At 41.7% G+C, this 22268-nt stretch overlaps 1 protein-coding gene across 1 annotated transcript in view; it reads right to left on the bottom strand.

The window, feature by feature from the left end:
- Nucleotides 1-22268, bottom strand: part of Plppr1 (phospholipid phosphatase related 1) — a 279970-nt gene that overhangs the window by 2957 nt on the left and 254745 nt on the right. The window contains exons 5-7 of the mRNA XM_028882757.2: nucleotides 11395-11645; nucleotides 7775-7951; nucleotides 4361-4492 (exon numbers count right to left, since the gene is read on the bottom strand). Coding sequence (XP_028738590.1) covers nucleotides 4361-4492; nucleotides 7775-7951; nucleotides 11395-11645 — 560 coding nt within the window. The remainder of the gene's footprint in view (nucleotides 1-4360; nucleotides 4493-7774; nucleotides 7952-11394; nucleotides 11646-22268) is intronic.

Genomic DNA, 22268 nt, shown 5'->3' with positions numbered 1-22268 from the left:
TTTCTTTTGTACAATTTGACATTAATTAATTAATCAATTAATTTTACTCAGAGTTGAACCTAGGACCATATGCTTGCCAGGCAAGGGCCCTGTTACTGAGCAATATTCCAATCCCATAATTTTCCTTAAGAAAGACTTTTTATTTTTATTTTTTATGTGCCTTAATGTTTTGCCTGCATTTCTGTATGGCATACCAAATGTGTGCAGTGCCTGCAGAGATCAGAAGGGAGTGTTGGAGCCCCTGAAACTGGAGGTACAGGTGGTTATAGCTGACCATGTGGGTGTTGGGAACCAAGCCCGGTTCCTCTGCAAGAGCAGTGAGTGATCTTAACTAGGAAGCTACCATCTCAGTCCAGATTTTACTTAATAATCTACTTTCTTGTTCTTGTCAATACTTGGGTAATCTATGTGTTTATATAATACTATGTAATACTAAGTAATAAAGATGAAGTCATTCAGTATCTTAAGATAATTAGATAGTTGACTTTGACACTGTTTTTTTTTTCTATGTATGATATAAAATTTGTGTTAGTATTAATTCTGAATCAGAGGTACATTAGAATTCCCTGGGAACATTTTCTCACTCTGCATGTGCTGAATTAAAATCTTGTGTGTGTGTGTGTGGGGGGGGGGGTTGAGGGTCGGGGAGTCCAGGCATCTGTAGTCTTGTTACCAATTGGATTTTTCTTTTTTGTATTAATTAAAGAAAACCATCCTTCTCCTCACAAATAGAAGACATAGGAAGACTGCCACATCCAGAGAGAGTTAACCAGTTGCTTCATTTCTAATTTAATTTCTTTGTTAGGGTGAATATGGGCATTCAGTTGCAGAGCATGGGAAGCTGAGAGCTGGTCTTTTGAGGATCTTTTAGTAATGCTATAGGCTCATACAATGATGGTTGAAAAGCTTGATTTACTTTTTTTTTCTACTGAGCCCTGTCTTAATCCATAATATTCGCAGCAAATGTAGTGTGAAGACATCAAACATGGTTTTTAAGGAGGAGGGCTCCACTAGGCAAAGGAACAAGTGTTCCAGGGGGAGGGAAAGGAGACGTCACATTCCGAACCACAGACAGCTGTTTCTCCTGAGATTCTGAAGGGCAGGTGGATTCCACATGTGTAAGTGTGTGCTCCAAAGGGCAGTTCTGATCTTTCAAATCTCCAGTTCCTCCCTTGGAAGATGGTTCCTGTCACCCAATCTCAAAGCAGCAGCTTCTACTGTAAACTCTGGCCTCAGGTGTTGTACAGGAGGCTTTTACCCAGAGAGAACATGGAAGACACTTATTTGGGAGGAATAGTTCAGGTTGAGCATACGATTCCTGCAGCATCTTTTCATACACAAGCCTGAGAGAGGTAGATTTTAAAAAAGGTTTGTGTGAATGAAATACGAGGCGGTATGCCACAGTAGGACACACAGGACCCTTAGAGTTAGATGGATCTGTGTTTCATTTTGATTAAGCAATGTTGAGAATGTTACTTAAGCATATCTTGCTTTCCAAAATAGAGTAATGATTACTGCAGGGGTACTGTGAGATCAAGAGAAAAGGACCCACTTCTTTTTTTTTGAAAACAGCTAAGGGGTATTATCTTTCTATCTCTGTGGAAGCATTTTCTAGTAAAAGCAACGCTTGCCTTCTCCAATTTCCCACCCTTGGTATGGACTATGCCTCAGGGTTTCCCACAGCTTCCTGAAGCCTTGTTCTTCCTCACCTGCAGAAGTTCTGCTCTTGTTTCTCTCATGTCTGTATTTGTCATAGAAATAGTGGTAACAGAGATAGTGACTCTTGTCTGACTTGAGTTTGTCAGCTTTTGACTGAGGGATCTAGTTGAGGTTTTGGCTCTGGCTTGCTTCCATCCATCCAGCATTTGTATTACATTCAGTAAATGTCAAGAAACAAGGCACAGAGGACGTGGGTCATAGAGTCCAGATCCTTAAAGGTTCCCAATTCTATGAGGCACATAAATAGGGAACACTATCTAATTGCAAGGGGCAATCATATGATCAACACAGAAGGACCTTCTGCCCAAACTTGATGTTCAGGAAGCCTCAGATCCTATCTAGACAAGGAGGTACATACATGGATACATAGATAGAGGCAGCCACGGAAGAAGTTCAGCTCCAACATGTAGTGCACAAGGAGTTCATTTATAATCTCATTCATATTCTTGATGTAGATACTCAAGTATCCTTTATCTCTATGGAGAAGAATCATATCTGAAAGGGTTTGGTACCTCACTTTTCAGTGGGAAACCTTCAGACTATGTCCTAGGAATTTGTTGTCCTAGTCAACTATGAATGGTCTTGAAGGAGAAGAGAAAAGCCACAGCCAGAAGTTAATGCCTGACTGGTGTGGGCAGATGGATGATATTATTCTTAGACCAGCATATGCAGAGGATATTAGGCATACTTAGACTGATATATCTGTGCAACCAGGCAAATATTTCTTTTGAAATTTACTTTTTTATGTGCATGAGTATTTGTCTGCATGTTTGTTTATGCACCAAGTACATGCCTGTGGAGGTCTGAAGAAAGCATCGAATACTTTCCCCATAGGTTAATTTCTAATTAGACTATTAAAATGGGAGATAAGGAAATAGAAGCTGAATACAATTGGTGCTGGGATTAATGGTGAAACTACATAGTTTCTCAAAATGGCAAGAGTCTCAGTGCTTTGCCCCCTGGTTCACTAATAAAATTAGACTTCATTAAAGGCCAAAAGACATAGAAGAGCTTGTGACAGTCAATACCTAAATAGTGAGAAATATCTAATAATTCTAACAGGAATTATATTTCAAGATGATATTCATCTTGAAATATAAGGGATAGGATTGCACTTCCTGTTAGAATTATGAACAGAATATTATAGAAAACGTGCCAGGTGGTGGTGGCGCATGCCTTTAATCCCAGCACTAGGGAGGCAGAGGCAGGCAGATCTCTGTGAGTTCTGGCCTGGTCTCCAAAGCAAGTTCCAGGAAAGGCTCAAAGCTACACAGAGAAACCCTGTCTCGAAAAACCAAAAAAAGAAAAAAAGAAAATGTTTCACTTAGTAGGATTCCAGATGCCTGAAAAGAGGAGTGTTTGAATGATCTTTTAAAATGGTAGCCCAGGCTGGCCTTGAACTCGCAGAGATCCGCCTGGCTCTGCCTCCCAAGTGCTGGGATTAAAGGCGTGCGCCACCACTGCCCGGCAAAAAGATGCTATTCTTTTTTTTTTTGTTTTGTTTTGTTTTTGTTTTTCGAGACAAGGTTTCTCTGTGTAGCTTTGTGCCTTTCCTGGAACTCGCTTTGGAGACCAGGCTGGCCTCGAACTCACAGAGATCCACCTGCCTCTGCCTCCCGAGTGCTGGGATTAAAGGCGTGCGCCACCATTGCCCGGCAAAAAGATGCTATTCTTATCTCCACTTCTCTACCTCCTAGCTGGGTGGCCTGGGGGTAAATAGTTTAGCAGTGCTGACCTCAATATTTAAATTCTTATCAAGGAAATGGGCATTGATAAATATCTGTTCTATATGGTGGTTGTTCACCTAAGAATATCTTTTGATGCTACCGCACTGTCCTAGGCAAAGGCCCGAGTGCTCTATGTCTAGGCCCCTTTAACGGCCCTTTCTGTGGCTTTCCTTGTCTGCTCAGAACAGCCATTTATCTGAAGTTGTTTTCACATGGGGCACCTCATTCAGCACAGCACGTTGTGACAGCTTTATTTCTGCTTCCCCATCACCAGAGTTCTGGAGAGCTAAGGCTGTGTGTCTAATTACTGTTTTGACCTCATGCATGGATGAAGGGCATATTGTAGAACACCTAACCAAAAAGCGTTATTGTGCTGAACTTGTGACTACTGTCAGGACAGATCCTGTACCTCCAGCTTGAGTCACTAGTCACTAGATGGAACAAAATCTTTGTCCTTCCAAACACAGTTGCCCTTCCATTTATCCATGGGTTCTGCAGCCATTCATTTGTGCAATCACAGATGAAAAGTGTCTAGGAAACTGAATATGTCCAACAATGTTTCTGTGTCAGCATTCCCTCATCAGTCCTGTTTAACAACTATGTAGTTAGTGCCTGCATTGTCATACTACATTAGGAACTTGTGAACCTTGGGATTTTGTATTCCCTGGAAGTTTGGACCCCTACTCCCCCAGGACACAATGGGAAATGGAACTGCACAAGAAACAAGTCAGTTGTTAGTCAAACTGGCTTCTCATATGAATAGCTCAAATTTCATGAAGGTAGATTGTACATTGGAGGCCAAAGTACACTAAAGTTGCTTGGGTTTAATTTGAACAACACTAAGTACTTTCTCAGGGTTAAATAAATAACCTGCCAAGGTCATGGTTTTGCTTGCTAAAGTCACTTTACTATACCTGTGCACTTAAGGTTTCCAGAGGGCTTTCTATCCTTGGGAAAGCCATCAAAGGAACTCCACGGGGATCCTCGGGTTTGGGTTTGGAGGGAGAGCCTTGTGTTCCTTTAAAGTTATGAACCACACACATTCCCTGCAGGAAGGGGAAGAACAGAGATTGGGGTCAGACTCCAGTGGGAAGATATGAACCACCACATTACCTGTGGGATGAGCAGGGACAGAGATTGGGGTCAGACAGTGTCTGGTCATCTCTGAGTGTGGCAGACCGCTGTCCTTGAATATCATCATGAAGGTGACATATTTCCTTGGAATTATGGGAGACCAAGAGTGAGGGAGGCTTGAAGTGCGTGCTGAGCACACTGCATGTACCAGGAAGGCAAATTCACCAGGTGGCTGGGGACCGCTGGTCCACTCCACAGAACTCAACTCTTCAGCTGTCAAATGGGAATGAGAATACTTACCACATAGATTTGTGAGAGTATGACAAATGTAAGTCACCTCATAATCACAGCAAATATGTGCTGAGGGTTGCTGTGTGTGTCTGGCAGTATCCTGGGGTTGGGGTGTGTTGTGTCTCATTTTTGTTAGTCCAGCCAAAAATTTCCAACAGTAAGAAGTGAGTGCTACTAGTCTCTCCATCTTGGACAGGTAAAGTTGAAATTTGTCAAAATCTGGTCACTATATTATTTTTGTCTCTTGACACAGCAAGTACTCAGCTCATATTTCCTGATGTCTAAAATGATCATAGTCAAATTATGTCATTATTATATACTTGGCTTGAATGACTCACTGGCAATATCTATCTATCTATCTATCTATCTATCTATCTATCTATCTATCTATCCATCTATCTATCATCTATCTATCTATCAATCATCTATCTATCTACCTACGATTGTCTACTTTTCTTATTTCCTACCTGAGTCCTAAGTTTTTACCATTTGCTCTGCCCATGCTGAATTTGCCTTCCTCTTTCTATAATTTTCCTTGTTATTCTGCACCTCTGTTTATATGCCTAGTGTTGTCTTTCCTGTAATTTTTCAAACCATACAGAACATTTACACAAATATTTTTACCTGTCTCACCTCCACTTCACACTGCAGCTACGCTTAAAACTTTGACCACTTAGGAAATGGTAGAGGATGAAGGTATCAGAACATTATATATTTTTGAGGCTCAATTTCCCGAACAATAAAGTGAAGATAAAATATTGCTAGGGGTGCTCTAAGAACTCACAATGTGAGGCATTTGTAGTCTTGGACATGCAGTAATTGCTCAACTAACATTTTCCTTCCTCTTTCCCCTCATGGAAAACAGACATCTATAGCAGTACTGAAGGTAAACAAGGATTATGCTGACGTTCTTGGTCTTCTCTCGGTCTCCTCTCCAGATCTTTGTTCTGGTTATTTCCACTCTCCCTCTGACTTCACTCTCCTTGCTGTCCCCAGCTTGCTGTGTGTCTCTGAGGTGTGGAGATGGGCATGTGAGTGAGCAGACCACAGTTCAATGGCAGAGCTGGATTTTTAAGTAAAAACCGTCAGATGAAAGCAAAGTGGACGACTGTTAAACCACTGGAAGCAAAGACAGATGAAACAGTAACTGAGGGGTTGGGAAGGAATTGCAAATGGCTAAGAGAAAACAAGCCTAACCTCAAAGCAGACTCTGTACATGGCACCCACATGCTTTCATGGATACCATCTCTCACAGACTCCACACAACTGTGTGGGCAGTCTACACAACCACTTCTTAGCTGGTGATAGTGCACTCCAGTGATGCTGGGTGTCAAGACTGTTTGACTTTTCTTCTGAGCCCATCTTTGCTCATGTACCAGTGAAGTCCCTTGGAAAACACTCAGTTCTCTTGGTGTCACATGCAATTCATGCTTTCTTTCAAAAACCTTTCCCAGGGAATCTCTCTAAGGAGAGACCAGTGTCATGGGAGCATTCCAGTGCTTTCTCTGTGACTTTACCCAGAGAATCTGTCCTCCAACCTCTTTTCTTCCATTAGAAAAAGAAAGCTGGGTGCTGATGGAGGGAACACCGAGTGACAACAGTTTCATGGATAGTGTTCTATAGAAACGTGCGAGCATTTCCAGAAAAACAGCTGGTCAACTGAGACAGAGGCTGGGATAGTCATATGTGCATTTTTTTTAAAACATTGACAGCAGAAATGAAAAAGAGGGTTAAGTCAAAGGAGTGTATGAATATAAAATGAGTGTATGTGTGACATCAGTCTTAAAGGGGCTTACTACAAGGGACAGAATAGAATGGGTGGCAGGTCCATTGAGATTTTAGTGACCTTTTCTCCTTGGGTAGGGTCTTTCTATTGACAGTGGCTTTGTTTTATGCAGAGTATGTGAGTTTACATGCCTGATGACCTACTGTTAAAACAAACAACCAAGGAACAGAATTGCACCTCTCTGGTATGCCCAGAAAACATAATATTATAGAGCAATAAAAAGAAATGAATTATTGTTACATTCTACAATGTGAATGTGTCTCCAAATATAAATGATAATGGACATAAAATGTCAGAAAATCCACATTATGTGGTTTCATTTACATGAAATCTAAATGTAGATAAACAAAGTGAACTTCAATAGTTCCCTAGGTGAAGGGGAAGGAAAAAGCAAGAGAGATGTCCAGTTCATCAAATCAGACAGCGTGTACCACTGTATCCCTACCACACTTCAGCGGAACTGGATCAAACGAGATCAAAATGAGCACAGATTGTTCTTTTCCAGTCCAAGTCAGATTGAGGAATTTCCCAGAAGAGCAGGTCTCCATCTCTTTGAAGACCTAACGCATCCTCAGAGCTGTCAAGACACGGAGTCAGCGGTGCTTGCCAAAATTCTTCAGGGAGGTCAAATGTAGATGCCACTTAGTTGAAACAAGACGCTAAGAGGCCTGTCAAAGGCGAGGGTCTGGCTGCAGGGTTTCCATAGTTTTGGGAGGGTATGCGCATGTACATGAAGACAGTTCTTGGGTCTAGGTCCAGGCTTTTGTTTTGTTTTGCGGTGCTGTAGGGAGAGCCTGCCCGCTCCACTAGCGCCCGTTGTCCGCTGTGCTTTGCCTAGAAACCTGTAGCTCCTGAGCCCCAGACGCTGACCGTAGAACACTCATTTGAAGGTGTACCGTGTCATTACTCTTGCTGAGAAAGCTGGGAGCTTGAAGACAAAACAGCTCCCTTTCTTTCTTTGACTCTCTCAAGAAACATGGCCAGTCATATTTCTCAAAGTAAGGTACTCTGATTCTGCTCTGGCAGAAACAGCATGCATATTCTCTGGACAATTGCGGCTCAGAAAACAGGGATACAAGGGACAATCACTCAGACTGGAATCTGGGAAACTCGGTGCACTGTGACTTTACACGGAAGCGGTAAAAGGAATTAAGTGGAGAGAAGGAGTCTGACCTACCAGGAAGAGGGCTACTGCGGTGCCCAGGATGAAGCCAGCGATCACATCCGAACAGTGGTTCCGGTACTCTGAGACCCGGTTGAGGCCTGTCAGGAAGGCTGTACAGAGTGTCCCCAAACACAGCACTGGCTTGGCCAGTCGACTGCTCTTCGTCTTGATTGTGCTTGTGATGTACATCTGCGGTGGGAGAGAGACCAGTGAGTTTCAGGCAGTCTTTGAACTGATGCATCCGCATGGATGCACTCATGTCCCGGGTCAAAACCATGAGCTTTGACAAAGGGAACCATAGCAACTCTATTTCCTTGGACGCCTTCATTAAGCTAGTTCGTTAGACAGTGCAGCAATGACAATGACCATGTGTCCCTTAGTCACTGTGCACAGGAATAAGTTTGTGAATAGAAGCTATATTGACAGAAGGAACAACTGAAGATTAATGGCTGGGTTCAGAACACACAGTTTTTATGTAAAGAACCAGAGAATCATGTGGTGCTATTAAAAAAAAAACCAATATAAAATCCTTGGGTATCAATTAAACCTTTTATTTGAATGAGTTTGTGGCAGAGGGTGTCAGGTAGGTGATCCACATTTTACTTTTTGCTGTCCCCCACAATACTAGTGGTGCCTGCACACGTTGGGACCATGATATAAAACTGTTCACTGACTGACTGATGGACTTAATTTGAATGGTCCATTCTTGACTACGAATCACTGCTTTGCTGTAAGTTGATTCTCAAACAGGAACAACTATGGTCTGCTCTATCCATTTGTCTACTGCAGAGTGTTTTAAAACACTAAAACTTTCTGTGTGCCACAATATATGAAAGAGTGATGGATCTGAACCAAATAAAAGATGCTGTGCTCGCTGACTTGAAATGTGGGCTGTTGTTATCAAATGCATTCCTGATGGTCCAGAGTTAAAATGTGCTTCCAGCAAATCACATTACTTTGGTAGTTGCTCTATCCCACCAGCAGAGGGCACTAGTGAACCACCATTCCTTCTCTTTCCTTTTGGATGGACTTCTGTAAGCCCTGGCCTTAATCTTACTACAATCCTTTTGCCTCAGAATCCCATGTGGGTTCTGGAACTACAGACTCGTCTCATCATTTCTTATCAAATATGGTGAATGCAGTGACCCTAAAAAGGCATAAGAAAAGGCTGATATTTAATATTTTAATCTATAGACTGTTTGATATCCTGTGCACAAATACATTCACGTAGATACCTCTGGCAATATTACATGAGAAGTTAATTTCTGGGAAGAGGCTTTAACACTGGCATGAATCCTGGAGGGTTACAGGAGGCTCTTTAGCCTGTGTAGCAGGTGCTGGCACAGAACTCCAGTAGATCAAAGCCACACAGATTGTAACACACTGTAGTATTCTGACACTGTGGGAATCGTTACTTAAAATGCTGAATGCAAGTACATATGTTCAATTTTGTTTTTTTTTTATGTATCTATATTGTTTTCTAGATATGTCTTTTGTGAATCTTTCCTGTAAAAATATTAACCATTAAGAACATAGACCCCTGGTTGATATCCTTTACAATATTAACTGGCACCTAGGAAGTAACTGTTGAATAATGTTTTCATTAGCGTTTTCTTTTTATTTGGCACATAATAATAGCAGATATTTATGTGCACTGTGTAGTGTTTCAATACCTCTATGGACCACACAATGATCAAGTCCTGGCAATTAGCATATACATCAGTCTTGAGTAATCCTGAAAGCATAACTTAACGCACAACAGAAAATGTTTACTCAGTTGGAACGTTGTAGCCAGGTTTATCTAATTGAGTATCAGGCCTGATTTGAATAGGTTGATATCCGAATCTTCAGATGATGCTTGCAAGGTATGCTGTGTGCAGCTACCATATTTGATTCTTTCTGCTGCCACGGGTGTTTCGGTCTCATTTGATGATGACATACTGGTTTAAATTACTGATTTATTTGTATAATGGCATTATCAAAATTAATTTCACACAGTAGTGACTTGAGTCTGATAAAAATAAAAAAATGTGGGGTGGGGCACAAAAGCACATGGCTTTATACAAATGATGCTCTAGGCAATTTAGGAACAAATCAATATTCTGAAAATTAGAAAACACACTAAATGCCCCAGAGGATTCCTGGCCTATATTCCCTCTTTGCTTTGTAAAGAAAAAAAGAAGTCTAACCAGGTGACAACTGATTTGTGCTCTCTGTGTTTGCACTTCCTTAAGGTGGGGGCAGCTGGTTTATTTTGTCGTGTAGTCATTACAGAGAAGATCCCAAAGGATTAACTAGGAAACTTCTGATGGCTAGGCAGGATGGTCAGGAGCACCAGAAGTGAGCTGTGGTAAAAGATCCAGCAGCATTACCTGTTCCAAGTTGTGAGGAAGAGAGTTCTCACTCAACAGTTTGAGAATCTGTGGGGTGGCCCAGATTTACAGTGTGGTCCCAGAACAGTGCATTATTCTCACATCTGTCTGCACATCTGCAGGCGGGGCCCAGGCGATGACAGGACTGGACTCAGCTGCCTAGATGCACAATGTGCCTCCCACATGGGTTGGGTGGAGAATGGGATGCTGCCCCCTGCAGATAGGGCTGAGGGAGTAAGATGAAGGTACCCCAGAATATCTGAGTGGTTTGAAAGGAGACAGCTCTGTCTTCCTTCTCCATGCTTCATTGGGACTCCCGAAGGGGTCCTTCTCACCAATGGCTACTTCCACTGGCAAAATGCACCAGGGACCTGTGGTATTGGCTTGTGTGTGTGTTCAGGCTGACAGTCGTGCTTCTGAGTTCAGAATTCAAAGGAAGCTAGATCAGAGAAAGACGAAATATGACATTTCCAACATGGACTTTAATTACGATGTAGAAAAATAAGAAAATACCATTGCTTTTCCTCTGATGAGAGCAAAATAAATAAATAAACAAACAAACAACTAATTCTTAATTAATGACAATATGAATAATTGCAATAATTAATATCATTATTAATAGTATTAATAATGCCCAATAAATATAATTGGTAATTTAAATTATGTCCTGCTAGGTCATAATGCCCTAGACAATCAAAGGTGGTGTGATATGGGGAGAAATGAGAAGTGAAGTTTGGGGTCTTAAATTTTAGAATTATCCAACTCTTAACAAAGCAATAAAGAGTGTTGCAAGAAGCACAGGATACATATGTTTAATCCTAGCCTGCACACTGAGAGGCCAATCACGTACTGGAGTCCACACTTGAAAACCTACAGGTAGGCACAAGGAAGGTATGCTGCTATGGAATCAAATAAAACTGTGGTAGTGGTGAGAAAATCCCAGACAGTGCCAGGAGCTTGGCCACAGCTCGGATTGTGTATTCTTAGGTATTCATGAGGCCTTAGTTTTCCCACCTGTAAACTGGGAGGGTGTAAGTGGGGGATTACCAAATTTCTCTTCAAGCTAAGTCCTCTGGACATTTAGGATGAGGAGTGGTTCAGGAGGAAGGTTACTTTATCAATGGTATGATACGATGTGAGAGAGACATATTTTCTATGACTTAAAAAATCATGTAACAGGGATGATAGAATGGTGGTGGGAAAGGTGAGCGACACATCTCAGCAAAATCTCAACTTGGGGAGACAGGCTCACATACTCACCGTGGCGTATAAGGCAGAGTAAATGCTCAGAGCAGCATGTTTGGAGGGAAAGGACCTCCGAGCCTGTTCGATCACTTCCAGGTCCCCAGTGCAGATGTTACCATTGTTGATGAACTGGTGGTGTGCCCGGCAGTCTGTACTAGTATAGTTTGGCTGGCACACTGTCAGGAAGTATGGTGTTAGGTGACCAGTGACCACTTGCCCGGCGTTTACAAAAATGTCAGTAGCAAAAAGTCCAAATGCAAATACCCCTATAAGGAGATTTGAAAGAAATCAGAGTGGTGTCATGCACTGTTAGTCGGTTTTTGCCCCAGAGAAGAAGCAGTTGGGAGAGTCCATGATGACCCTTCAAAAAGATTTTAAAAGTCAAATTGTCCATTCACTTTTATCATTCTAGGATGTGATCCCTGCCTCCTAAATGATCGTTTCTTCCAAATCTTGGCTGATGGTCTACTGTTGGCATTTTATTGCTTTGTGTGAATGCTTTAGCTTGAGCAACATAGTCTCAGTGTGAGGAGCTGGAAGCTTGGGTTTCATGACCTAGGCTCCAGCTTTGGTGGCCAGTTCACGTGAGCAGTGCAACTTCTTTGACCCTCAGTGTCCTTGGCTGAGAGAACTAGAGATGGGGTCATTTGGGAAGATGGCGTACATACAAAAGACCCAGCATGGTGTCTGGTTTCTGTTTTGCTTTTAAGACAGGATCTCATGTTGCCCAGAATGGTCTCAAACTCCCTGTGTAGCCCAGGATGATCTTAAAACTCCTGACATTCCTGCGGCCACCTCTTAAGTAGTGGGGTTATGGAGTGTGCCAGCCTACCTGGTTTATGCAGTGATGGGAACTGAACCTGGGCCTTTGTGCATGTTACACAAGCACTCTACCACCTGAGCTGCCTCTCCGGCCTCATGGTATCTTAAGTAATTCTTCCTTCTATAGGGAATTTATTCATTCTATTTTTATTTAGAAATGCAAAGAGCAGTCATCTATAATATCAAGGTTATAAGTGAGAATGAATAATGATTTTACAGAGTTTCCCCCCAAAGAGAAAATGTTTAAAAAATGTCTCTGCATTATTTTATTTGATGTGGGAAATAGTAAGTGAGAAAACAGAAAAGAGATTAAGGTTGAGTGATGCCAACAGTATTAGTTTCTTAATGCTGCTAAAACAAACTGCCATAAGCAGCCTGGCTTAAAGCAGTGTAAATCTATGTCTTCACCAAGTTCTGCAAGCTGGAAGTTCAAAGTAGGTTTTTCCAGGGGAAACTTTCTTTGGAAAGTCCAGGCTAGAACTCATTCCTTATCTTTTCCAGCACTTAGGAGTCTCCTCCTTTCTGGCATTCACCTTATTATTCCATTGCTCCACAGACTCGGACTTTCTTGCCTGTCTCATAAAAACACTTTGGATTGCACTTAAGTCACCTGAATAGACCATGGTAGCCCCTGATCATTAGTATAAGCATACCTTCAGATGCCTTTTTTTCACATAAAGTAACAAGTTCACTGTTTCCAGGGACATCTTTTGGGTATGTGTGTGTGTGTGTGTGTGTGTGTGTGTGTGTATGTGTGCATTCTTGTTTATGTGTGTTTGTGTGTGTGCACGTGTGAACACAGGTATGTGCATGTGTGCTTGTATATATGTATGTATGTGCTGTGGATATTGCTTTATATAAATAAACACTGATGCAGTGACAGCAGGTAGTTGCAGCAGGAAGTAGTGGACAAGAGAGAGAAAAGCGGAAGCGAGAGAGACATGCAGCCAGCAAAAGCAGATGTAAAGACTCTGTAACACAGCACGTGGCAAGTATAGATTATAAAAATGATAATAAGATAAAAAACAGTTAGCAAGAAGCTGCACGGCATACAGTAAGTGTATGTATATACTTACGTTTATAATGTATGGTCTGATGATTTTTTTATAAGTTTGTGGGACTGTGGGGCTTGGTGGAACCTGGAGAGAAGCCCTTCAGCAACATGTATGTGTGTGCCTGTGTGTTTATTCTGACTATTTTTTAGCTGGGAAGCTTGGTGCATACACTACCTCTAGATTTTTATTCTGCTCTCTGGTAAATTCCACAGCTTTAACCTCAAGAAACTTGACCATTGATAAATAGGATCTTTTTTGTTATTGTTAAAAGCATTTTTTAACTGATATGAAAGCATATGATTACACATACTTGTGGGGCACCCTGTGATATTTGGACACATGTATACGCCGAGGAACATTTAAATCATCTGTATCATGACTTAAGTCACTACCAAAGCATCATTTGTGTTTTTCCTCAAACATTTGTCACTCCTGCTGAAAACAATCAAACTCCTTTCCCAGCATTTGGAAATCTATAGTATATTGTCAGTATTGATAGTTATTGGGTGGAGAGATGGCCTGGTGGTTAGAGGAGCACTGGCTGCTCTTGCAGAGGATCTGAGTTCAGTTCCCAGCACCCACATAGTGGCTCACAACCATCTGCAACTCCAGCTCCAGGGCATCTGACGCCTCCTTCTGACCTCCTGAGCACTGCATGGATGTAGTGCATTAACATATACACAGGCAAAACACACTAACAAATGAAATAAGTCTTTGAAAAGTTGATACTTACTGTATTGCCATAGCTACTTTTATCTTTAGTACTCATTAAGCAGCCTTTCTCCATCTCTCCCTCCACTGCTATTCAGCTTTGCTGAAATCATATTTTTGGATTCCATACATGAGTGAGTCTCTATAGTGCTTAGTCTGTCTGTGGCTCTTTACGGTTTCATTTTGACCTGTATTGATTACTATAATTTTCCTTCCTGTAGCTTTGCGAGACTTTTACCACAATGAGAACTGGCGTCTTTAATAGCTGCAGCCGCCTCACACTTAGGGGCTCTGATCTGGGAGAGCAGACATCCATTGATCATGCCCTGGCAGTTTTCACCCCCAGGCTCTAAACACAGAGAGGCTGGAAATTTCTTACATCTTCAAGTAAGGTTCTTAAAGATCAGGTCTGTGGCTGGTTCAAGGGGTAATAACTCTGTCTGGACAATCTTTTCCAGGAAACAAGGGTTATTTATGATTTGAAAATAGAAAAGAGACAACATTTTCCTCTGGCACTTCATTTGTCAGACATGTCTTCAACAAGGACAGCAGTAGGTTTTTGGAAAAGGAGGGTACCTAGGCTCTCAGGATCAGTGTCTGAAAAGCCAGCTTCACTCACGCACACAGTGCTTCTGGGATGATGGGCTCTGCACACGCTGTCCTGCTATGGAGCTTTGCACTGCTCCTCACACTTATCTCTGCTTAAATTGGCTTTTCTTGAAGGTTTAACAGCATCCAGTCTCCTTATATTTCATTCTGATGTATTTGATTCAGATCTGAAGGGCAATGCCCACCCAAGGGATGCCACCTTTCTCTGGCACATGCCATGCCAACGAAGGGCTGTAGAACCCACAGTTGGTGACTTACAGGAAATGTCAGATCACACTGTGTTTTTGTATAAGACTCTAGCCATTCCTTTATTACTCAACCCTGAACTCCTTGAGATTATTTTTACAATTCTGAGGGACTAAAAATAGCAGTTTTATTCTTAGAGTTTGGTGAAATAACCTGTATGGTCTCTTCTGTTGAAAGTCATGATATTAAGAAGATGTTTTAAAAATGTCTATGCAATATATCATGACTCCTAAAATTATTTAAGTGAGATCATGGTTTTGAAAGGTTAGAAATGTTAGCCTTAACTTTTCTATTAGCACATATTAATTATATATAATAACAGCATTCAGTATGGCATTTTCATGCATGTGATAATATATTTTGATCATATTCACCATTCATTGTCCTCCTTTGAGGCCCTTCTCCCCCCACTCATTCCCCTCCTCTTATCCACTAGTCTCCTTTCTACTTTTATGACGTTTTCTTGGTGTGTGATCCCTTAACTTTATCATTAAGGTCGTTTACAGAGCACAGGAGAAGGCTTCTTTACAGGAGCATGGCCACCTCCCAGTACCTGTACCACTGAAGAAAATGTCTCGTTCTCATCAACCATTATTTGCTTACAAATCCTCAGTGGTGGTGGGGACTCTGAGCCCATTTCTCCCCCATCACACAGTGCTGACAGACTCCGTGTTGTGGGGGTAATCACACCTGCCATGAGTTCAAGAGTGCAGCAGCTATGTCTTGCTGAGAAGCCAATATTCTTCCCCATTCTCCCTCCCTCCAGAGTCCCTCCAGTTCTTACATTCTGTCTGTCCCTTCTTCTGTGACAGTCTCTGAGTCTTGGGCAGGATGGTACAGATGTCCCATTTTTGGCTTAGAACTCTGCAGTTATTCTAAGCACTTTGCTCACTTATGCATCTCTACAGTTATCATTGATTACTGAAAAAGAAACTTCTATGCCCAATGATGGCAGCAGCACCAACATAAAGAATAGACACAGTTATTTAGAAGGCAATTTGGCTGACACATCATGTTCATTTAGCAAGAAAAAAAAATAACAGGAGGGTAGTTTTCCCATGGGAGCTTATTCCCTCTTTAGCCACGGGCTTTTGACATTTACAGTATCAGACTGAACTTCCTCTTACGTAGCAGGCCTCAGATCCAATCAGAAAGTGGTTAGTTAACCCTAGAACAAACAGACTTGCCACTACTGCACCAGAGGGAACATCTTGTCTAGCCAGTTGGTAGTGTTTCTTACTCAACTCTAGACCCATCATGACTGTTAATGATAATTTGTCTAGCAACCAGCAGATCACCTTTTGGCATGGTGGGGGCTGTCCAGCAGAGAGGAAGTTTCCAGGTCAGTCCTCGCCTGATTTCTCTATGTCCCATGGTGAAGTGTGTGGTATTTTCAGCAAGCGAGTCTTACCATCTAGTTGTATGGGCAACCAACAGCAGTGGCGATAGCCTCTATTGTTTTGAGGAGCACAGGGACCTCCATAAACAACAACTTGTAGGGAGATAGCCAACACCTGCCACTGTGATTTTCATTTAATAATGAAAGTCTCCTGGGAACAGTTTTATCCTCTCATGCAGACAGGATTCCTCTGTTCAAGCCCTTTTTATTTTCTTTCTTTCTTTCTTTCTTTCTTTCTTTCTTTCTTTCTTTCTTTCTTTCTTTTTTTTTTTTTTTTTTTTTTTCTTTCTTTCTTTCTTTCTTTCTTTCTTTCTTTCTTTCTTTCTTTCTTTTCTTTCTTTCTTTCTTTCCTTTCTTGAGATTTTTTTTTTTTTGATTTTTCAAGACAGGGTTTCTCTGTGTAGCTTTGCACCTTTCCTGGGACTCACTTGGTAGCCCAGGCTGGCCTTGAACTCACAGAGATCTGCCTGCCTCTGCCTCCTGAGTGCTGGGATTAAAGGCGTGCGCCACCACCGCCCGGCTCTTTTTAAAGATTTATTTATTTATTATGTATACAGTGTTCTGCCTGCATGTGTCTTTGCAGGTCGGAAGAGAGCACCAGATGTCATTATGGGTGGTTGTGAGCCACCATGTGGTTGCTGGGAAATGAATGCAGGACCTCTGGAAGAGAAGTCAGTTCTCTTAACCGCTGAGCCATCTCTCCAGCCCAAGCCTTTTTATTTTTCAGTTAGTTTACTAAGCATCAGATTTAGTTTTCTTTGCAAAATTTTCATCCCTCAATTCTCCCTCTTGATACTGCTACATACACTCTGATAGTTGGTTCTATTTGTCTTATGGCAGAATTCTACCAATAGTGTTCCTTGCTTCAGGAGCATGAGTTACATTTAGGGTGAGTTTACATTAGACAAAAACTCTAAAAGTAACAGTTTTGATATATAAAAGTCAAATGTTTGAGGCATTGATTGCTTCTCTGTTCACTTCAAATGCTGAAGGAATTTGGAGGATCAAGAATCAGGACATAGAAAAGGAGCTAACTGAGTTTCTAAACCAGTCGCAACATGGGGATGGGTGTAGACGATCAGACAAGGAGGCAAGCTGAGCTGGATTTCTGTGAAGGAGAGAGATAGGTAATTCTATGCTCCTGCCTCATGCTCATGTCCTCAGTGGCTGGGCAACAGAAACTTCCAAGTTGATAGCTTGGAAATTCAGATGGAATTATGCCACCTGCCTTCCCAGATAAGGCTCTAGGGCTCTGAAGAGTTCTTGCAGAAGTTTCACTTGCAGGTTGGTATCAGAACCATAGGGAGGCTGCACAAGCCATGCATAAATGAACTCCTGGAGGTCATACAGGTAGAGGGGCTTGAGGGTAGGATAAAGGGGTTGGCACTTGCCAGTGATCTCCACAGTCCCTGTCCTGGTGGTAGGTGTCACCTAGAGAAACCAGAGCATGGCTTTTGTTTGTGACCTGAAAGAGTCCGACTGACACATGCTGAGCAAGCCCAAGGCTGAAGGAGGAGGGAAGTGAAGCTATTGAAACTGCTCTTATTTTGTTCAGATGGTTTTACCCGGACTCCCTGTAATTTCAGGCAGATATCTTTGAATGAGTTACGGTCTTTGATCAATAGAATCTTACTACAGGCAGTGAAACGCTGACCCTGGTTCTTTCTACTGGATCAGTGCAGGGTCCTGGCCCCTTTACTCTAAGGATGTAGGAGAGACAGTGACATGACCTAAAATAAAATATGCATAATGATGATCTTTGAAGCCACAGATAATTGGTTTGTTTGCAAAAGATAACAGGGCTCATTTCAGGATGCCCACAGAACTGGGCAAGATAGTCAGCCAGACTTGTGGGTGCCAGGGAATTATTTCCATTCACACAGCAGGCCACCAGGAAGCCCAGACCCAGGCAACAGAGTGGTAGTCAGCAGAGCCAAGCAGGGTAAGGGAGGGAGAGGCTATATTCTTTTCCTCCCCAAAGAGCCTGGGGACTTAGGAGCAGCCTCCAAACTGAGGACCGAATGGTTCTGCACTAAATTATAAATGTGCACCTCTCCAATTAAAATTGAGCCAAATGCCAGCTTCTGGTGGATCATCTCTTAGTTATTCACTAAAATGTACATGATGTATGAAAACACAAGGGCAGTCCTAACAACACCGAGAGCCAGGACTGATGTTGGAACCTGGAGAGACTCCATGAGGGGTTTCACTGCAAATAACCTAGACAGGGCGTAGGTTAAATCTCTCCCTGTTCCTTTTTCTCCTTGTCTCTCTCCCTCTTTATCTGTTTCTGCCTCTTTCTAGTGTGTGTGTGTGTGTGTGTGTGTGTGTGTGTGTGTGTGTGTGTGTGTTAGTTATACAGTTTTACTTATATATGCACAAGAAGTTTCACCTTATAGAAAACTCAAGTTCACCTCCCAAGTGAGAGGCCAGTAGAAAATCTAGAGACACACTTCCTCTCTCCCTTATTGCCTTGACTCAGATTGAGTTTAGGCTGCTCAGAAAATGCACCTTCTTTTACTCCATGAAGAGAGATTAGCTCTTTCAATTTGCCGGCAGACTATCTCCTGCCCTCTCAAAATGTATTTAGAGAGACTCTGATATCAACCAGACAGGGAGTGCTGAGGACCTATATGGTGATATCAGAGCTTGCCTGAGGATCAGAGGACAGACCCAGCCACTAGATTAAACATAGAGGCCATATAGTGGTGGCATACACCTTTAACCTAGTACTCAGGAGGCAGAATCTGTCTGGATCTCTGTGAGTTCAAAGCCATTCTGGACTACATGAGATTGATTCAGTCTAGGAGAGAAACAGAGCCAGGAAGTGGTGGCACACATCTTTAATCCCAACACTTGAGATCTCATGCCTTTGCTACCAGTATTTAGGAAACACACACGCCATTAATCCGAGCACTAGGAAGGAAGTGAAAGGACTGGGCAGAGAAAGGTATATAAGGCACGAGGAGACAGGAACTAGGTCTTTGGTTGAGGACTCAGAGGCTTTCAGTCAGAGGATTCGTAGAGTTGAGATCTCGCCTTCCATTGGTCCTGAGGATTCGGTAGTGGTGAGAAGTTTCCCTAGTGTCTTGTTCCTTTGTCTCTCTGATCTTTCAGCATTTACTCCAATATCTGGCTCTGGGTTTTTATTAAGACCATTTAGGATTCGTGCAACAGACTTGGGGCAGTGACAACTCACATCTGAGAGGAGCAGAGCTGCATGGATCTTTGAAGCACAAAGAGCATAGCAGGAAGGTAGGAAAGCATGGCAAGCCGCTGTGGCTGAGGGGATCTAACAGGAAGCCTGCTACGCAGGGCTTGGACTCAGAGATACAAGTGCATTTTGTAGCACACTGCCCCTTCTACACACACACACACACACACACACACACACACACACACACACACACACACGGAAACAAAGACTTATTGCAAAGTTTCAGTGCACGTCCTAATGAAATGTTTCCTGTTGTACACAAGATAACATGGAGCCCTCCGATCTGCAGTCATCTTTTTGTCGGGAGCATGACAGAAAGCTTGTGATGTCGCTGTTGAATGAGAACCTTTTCACCGTGGCAACAAGTCTGTCTCTCTGATTTTTGCTCCTAGTACAAGATGAGACACAGCTGTTGCTAATTGATCCACCTCTGTTAAACATTACGCTTCAAAAGGAGGTCTCCACCAAACCCGATGAGACTGGCTGGCTCCTTGGGTAGGGCTTTATAAAACTAGACTGTTTCCTCTCTTGATGGTGGACAAATGCTGAAGGCTGGCAAGGTTTGTCACATGGCTTGGTTGTAACCCAAAGAGATGGTTTTACTTAAGTCAGTTATTCTGAACTTCAGATTTTTTTTCTGAAAAATTAATTTTGAAATTCAAAATCATATTGTGCACAACAGTGGGATTCAGTGTGATGTTTCCACATATGCATACAGCATGCACTGTACAAATTGAACAAACCCTTTCCACCTCTTCCAAATCCCAAATAAACATTATTCTATTTCCTGGTCAACATTCTTTAGTTCTCGTGTGTGTGTGTGTGTGTGTGTGTGTGTGTGTGTGTGTCTGTGTGTGTGTTTGTGTGTGTGTCTGTGTGTGTGTGTAAGAGAGAGAGGGGAGGGAGAGGGAAGGAGAGGAAGAAAGGAAGGGAGAGAGAGAGAGAGAGAGAGAGAGAGAGAGAGAGAGAGAGAGAGAGAGAGAGAGAATTTGTCTAGTTTGTTCTACTTAATATAATGTCCTGAAGATATATCCATTTTCTGAAAACATGAGAGCATTTCTGTCTTCTTGGTGGCCAAGGGAGACTACACTGTATCTAGGACACATACATGTGCCTGTCTGACATGCCTCTTTTATTACCTTTGGCTATATCCCTACAACTGGAATAGCTGGGTCAGACAGGAAAACTGATTTTGGTTTTCTTGGTTACTTCTGAAGTCTTCTTCATAGCGACTGTACTAATTAACATTCTCAACCACAGTAAGAGTTCTTTTTTTTTCCACATCCATAGCAGAACTGCTTTATTATTTTCTTTTAACTGAAGTGAAATGACATATCAATTTTATTTTAATTTGAATTTCTTTTATGTTAATGATTCAGAGCACTCATTCACATTTTTCCCTGTTATATTTCTTCTTATGAGAGATATCTATTCAGGTAATTTTGTTTGTTTGTTTTGATACACAGGGCCAAGCTGGCTGCCTACTTTTTTTTATGTAGGCGAGGCTGGCCTAGATTCCTGATCCTCCTGCCTCTACCTCCTGGGTGGTGGAATTATAAATGTGCACCATCATACGAGTCTCATGTTCCTTTAAAAAAAATATTACTTTAAAAAGTTTTTACTTCTTTATATATTCTAGATATCAACTACCATATATATGGTTGGAAAATGCTTTTCTCAATTATGTAGGCAGTCTGCTCACTCTGGTGAGGTGATTGTTTCCTTTGGTGTGAAGCAGTCTGTTCACTCTGGTGAGGTCATTGTTTCCTTTGGTGTGAAGAAGCATTTAAATATGTATTTGTTTTTAAAGTTTTCATACAAGTTGATATTGCATGTTGAGTATTCCCCCTTCCATACTTTTTTCCTCCAGTTAGTCCATGTTGTCACCCTATACAGTTTTACTTCCATTTTCCTGCAAAAGTCTTTAAGCTTGATGTAGTCCCTTTTTGTGATTTTTGTTTCTGTTTTCTGTGCTGCTGGAATCATCTCCAGAAAAGCATTGCTGGGGTCATAGAAGAAGTCTTTCTGCTTTCTGCTAAGAAGTTTTCTCCCCCAACCCGGAGTTTCCGGTCTTGTATTTAGGTACTTTGTCTCTTTGAGCTGTTCTTTCTGCAGGGTGAGAGACACAGTCTTCTGTTGTGGATATGCACATTCTTCAGTGCTAGCTGTTTGTGTCTTTGATACCTTTGTCAACAGTTAGACTTAGTTTCCTGTACTTTTCAGTGCATCCTGAAATTGTGACACCTCCAGCTTGGCTCATTTCTTCATGATTGCTTGGCTTTCATATAAAATGTTGGATTTTCTTCTGGTTCTGTTTAGTATATCATCAGCATTTCAGTGGAGGTTACATTGAATCTCTGTATCTCTTTGGATAGCATAGACATTTTAACAATGACCTTTTAATCCATGAACATGGGAAGTCTTTTTTTTTCTGTAAGTCTTCTACCATATCTTTCATTTGTGATTTTTAATTTTTCACATAAAAGTCTTTTATTTTGTTAAATTTATTCCTATGTGTTTTAAATAATTCTTGTGATGGGATTACTTCCATGATTTCTTGTAAAAATTGTTATTGGTGTAGAGAAAATGACTTAGTTTTTGTATGCTGACCTTGTACCTCACAGCTTTAATTCTCTTGTCTGTTCTAATTGTGTTTTGCTGGAGTCTTCAGAGATCTCTAATCATATCATTTGTGAACAGGGACAATTATGATTTCTTCATTTATTTGTATTGTATTTCATTTCTTTCTCTTGTCCGGTTGTTTTCGCTAACATTTCTAGTTCTGTATTTATAAAAAGTGTTAAGAGGAGATGCTTGCCTTTTTTTTTTT

Source organism: Peromyscus leucopus, chromosome 2 (assembly GCF_004664715.2).
Source record: "Peromyscus leucopus breed LL Stock chromosome 2, UCI_PerLeu_2.1, whole genome shotgun sequence".
Classification (NCBI taxonomy): domain Eukaryota; kingdom Metazoa; phylum Chordata; class Mammalia; order Rodentia; family Cricetidae; genus Peromyscus; species Peromyscus leucopus.
This window is presented reverse-complemented; position numbering and strand designations above follow the sequence as displayed.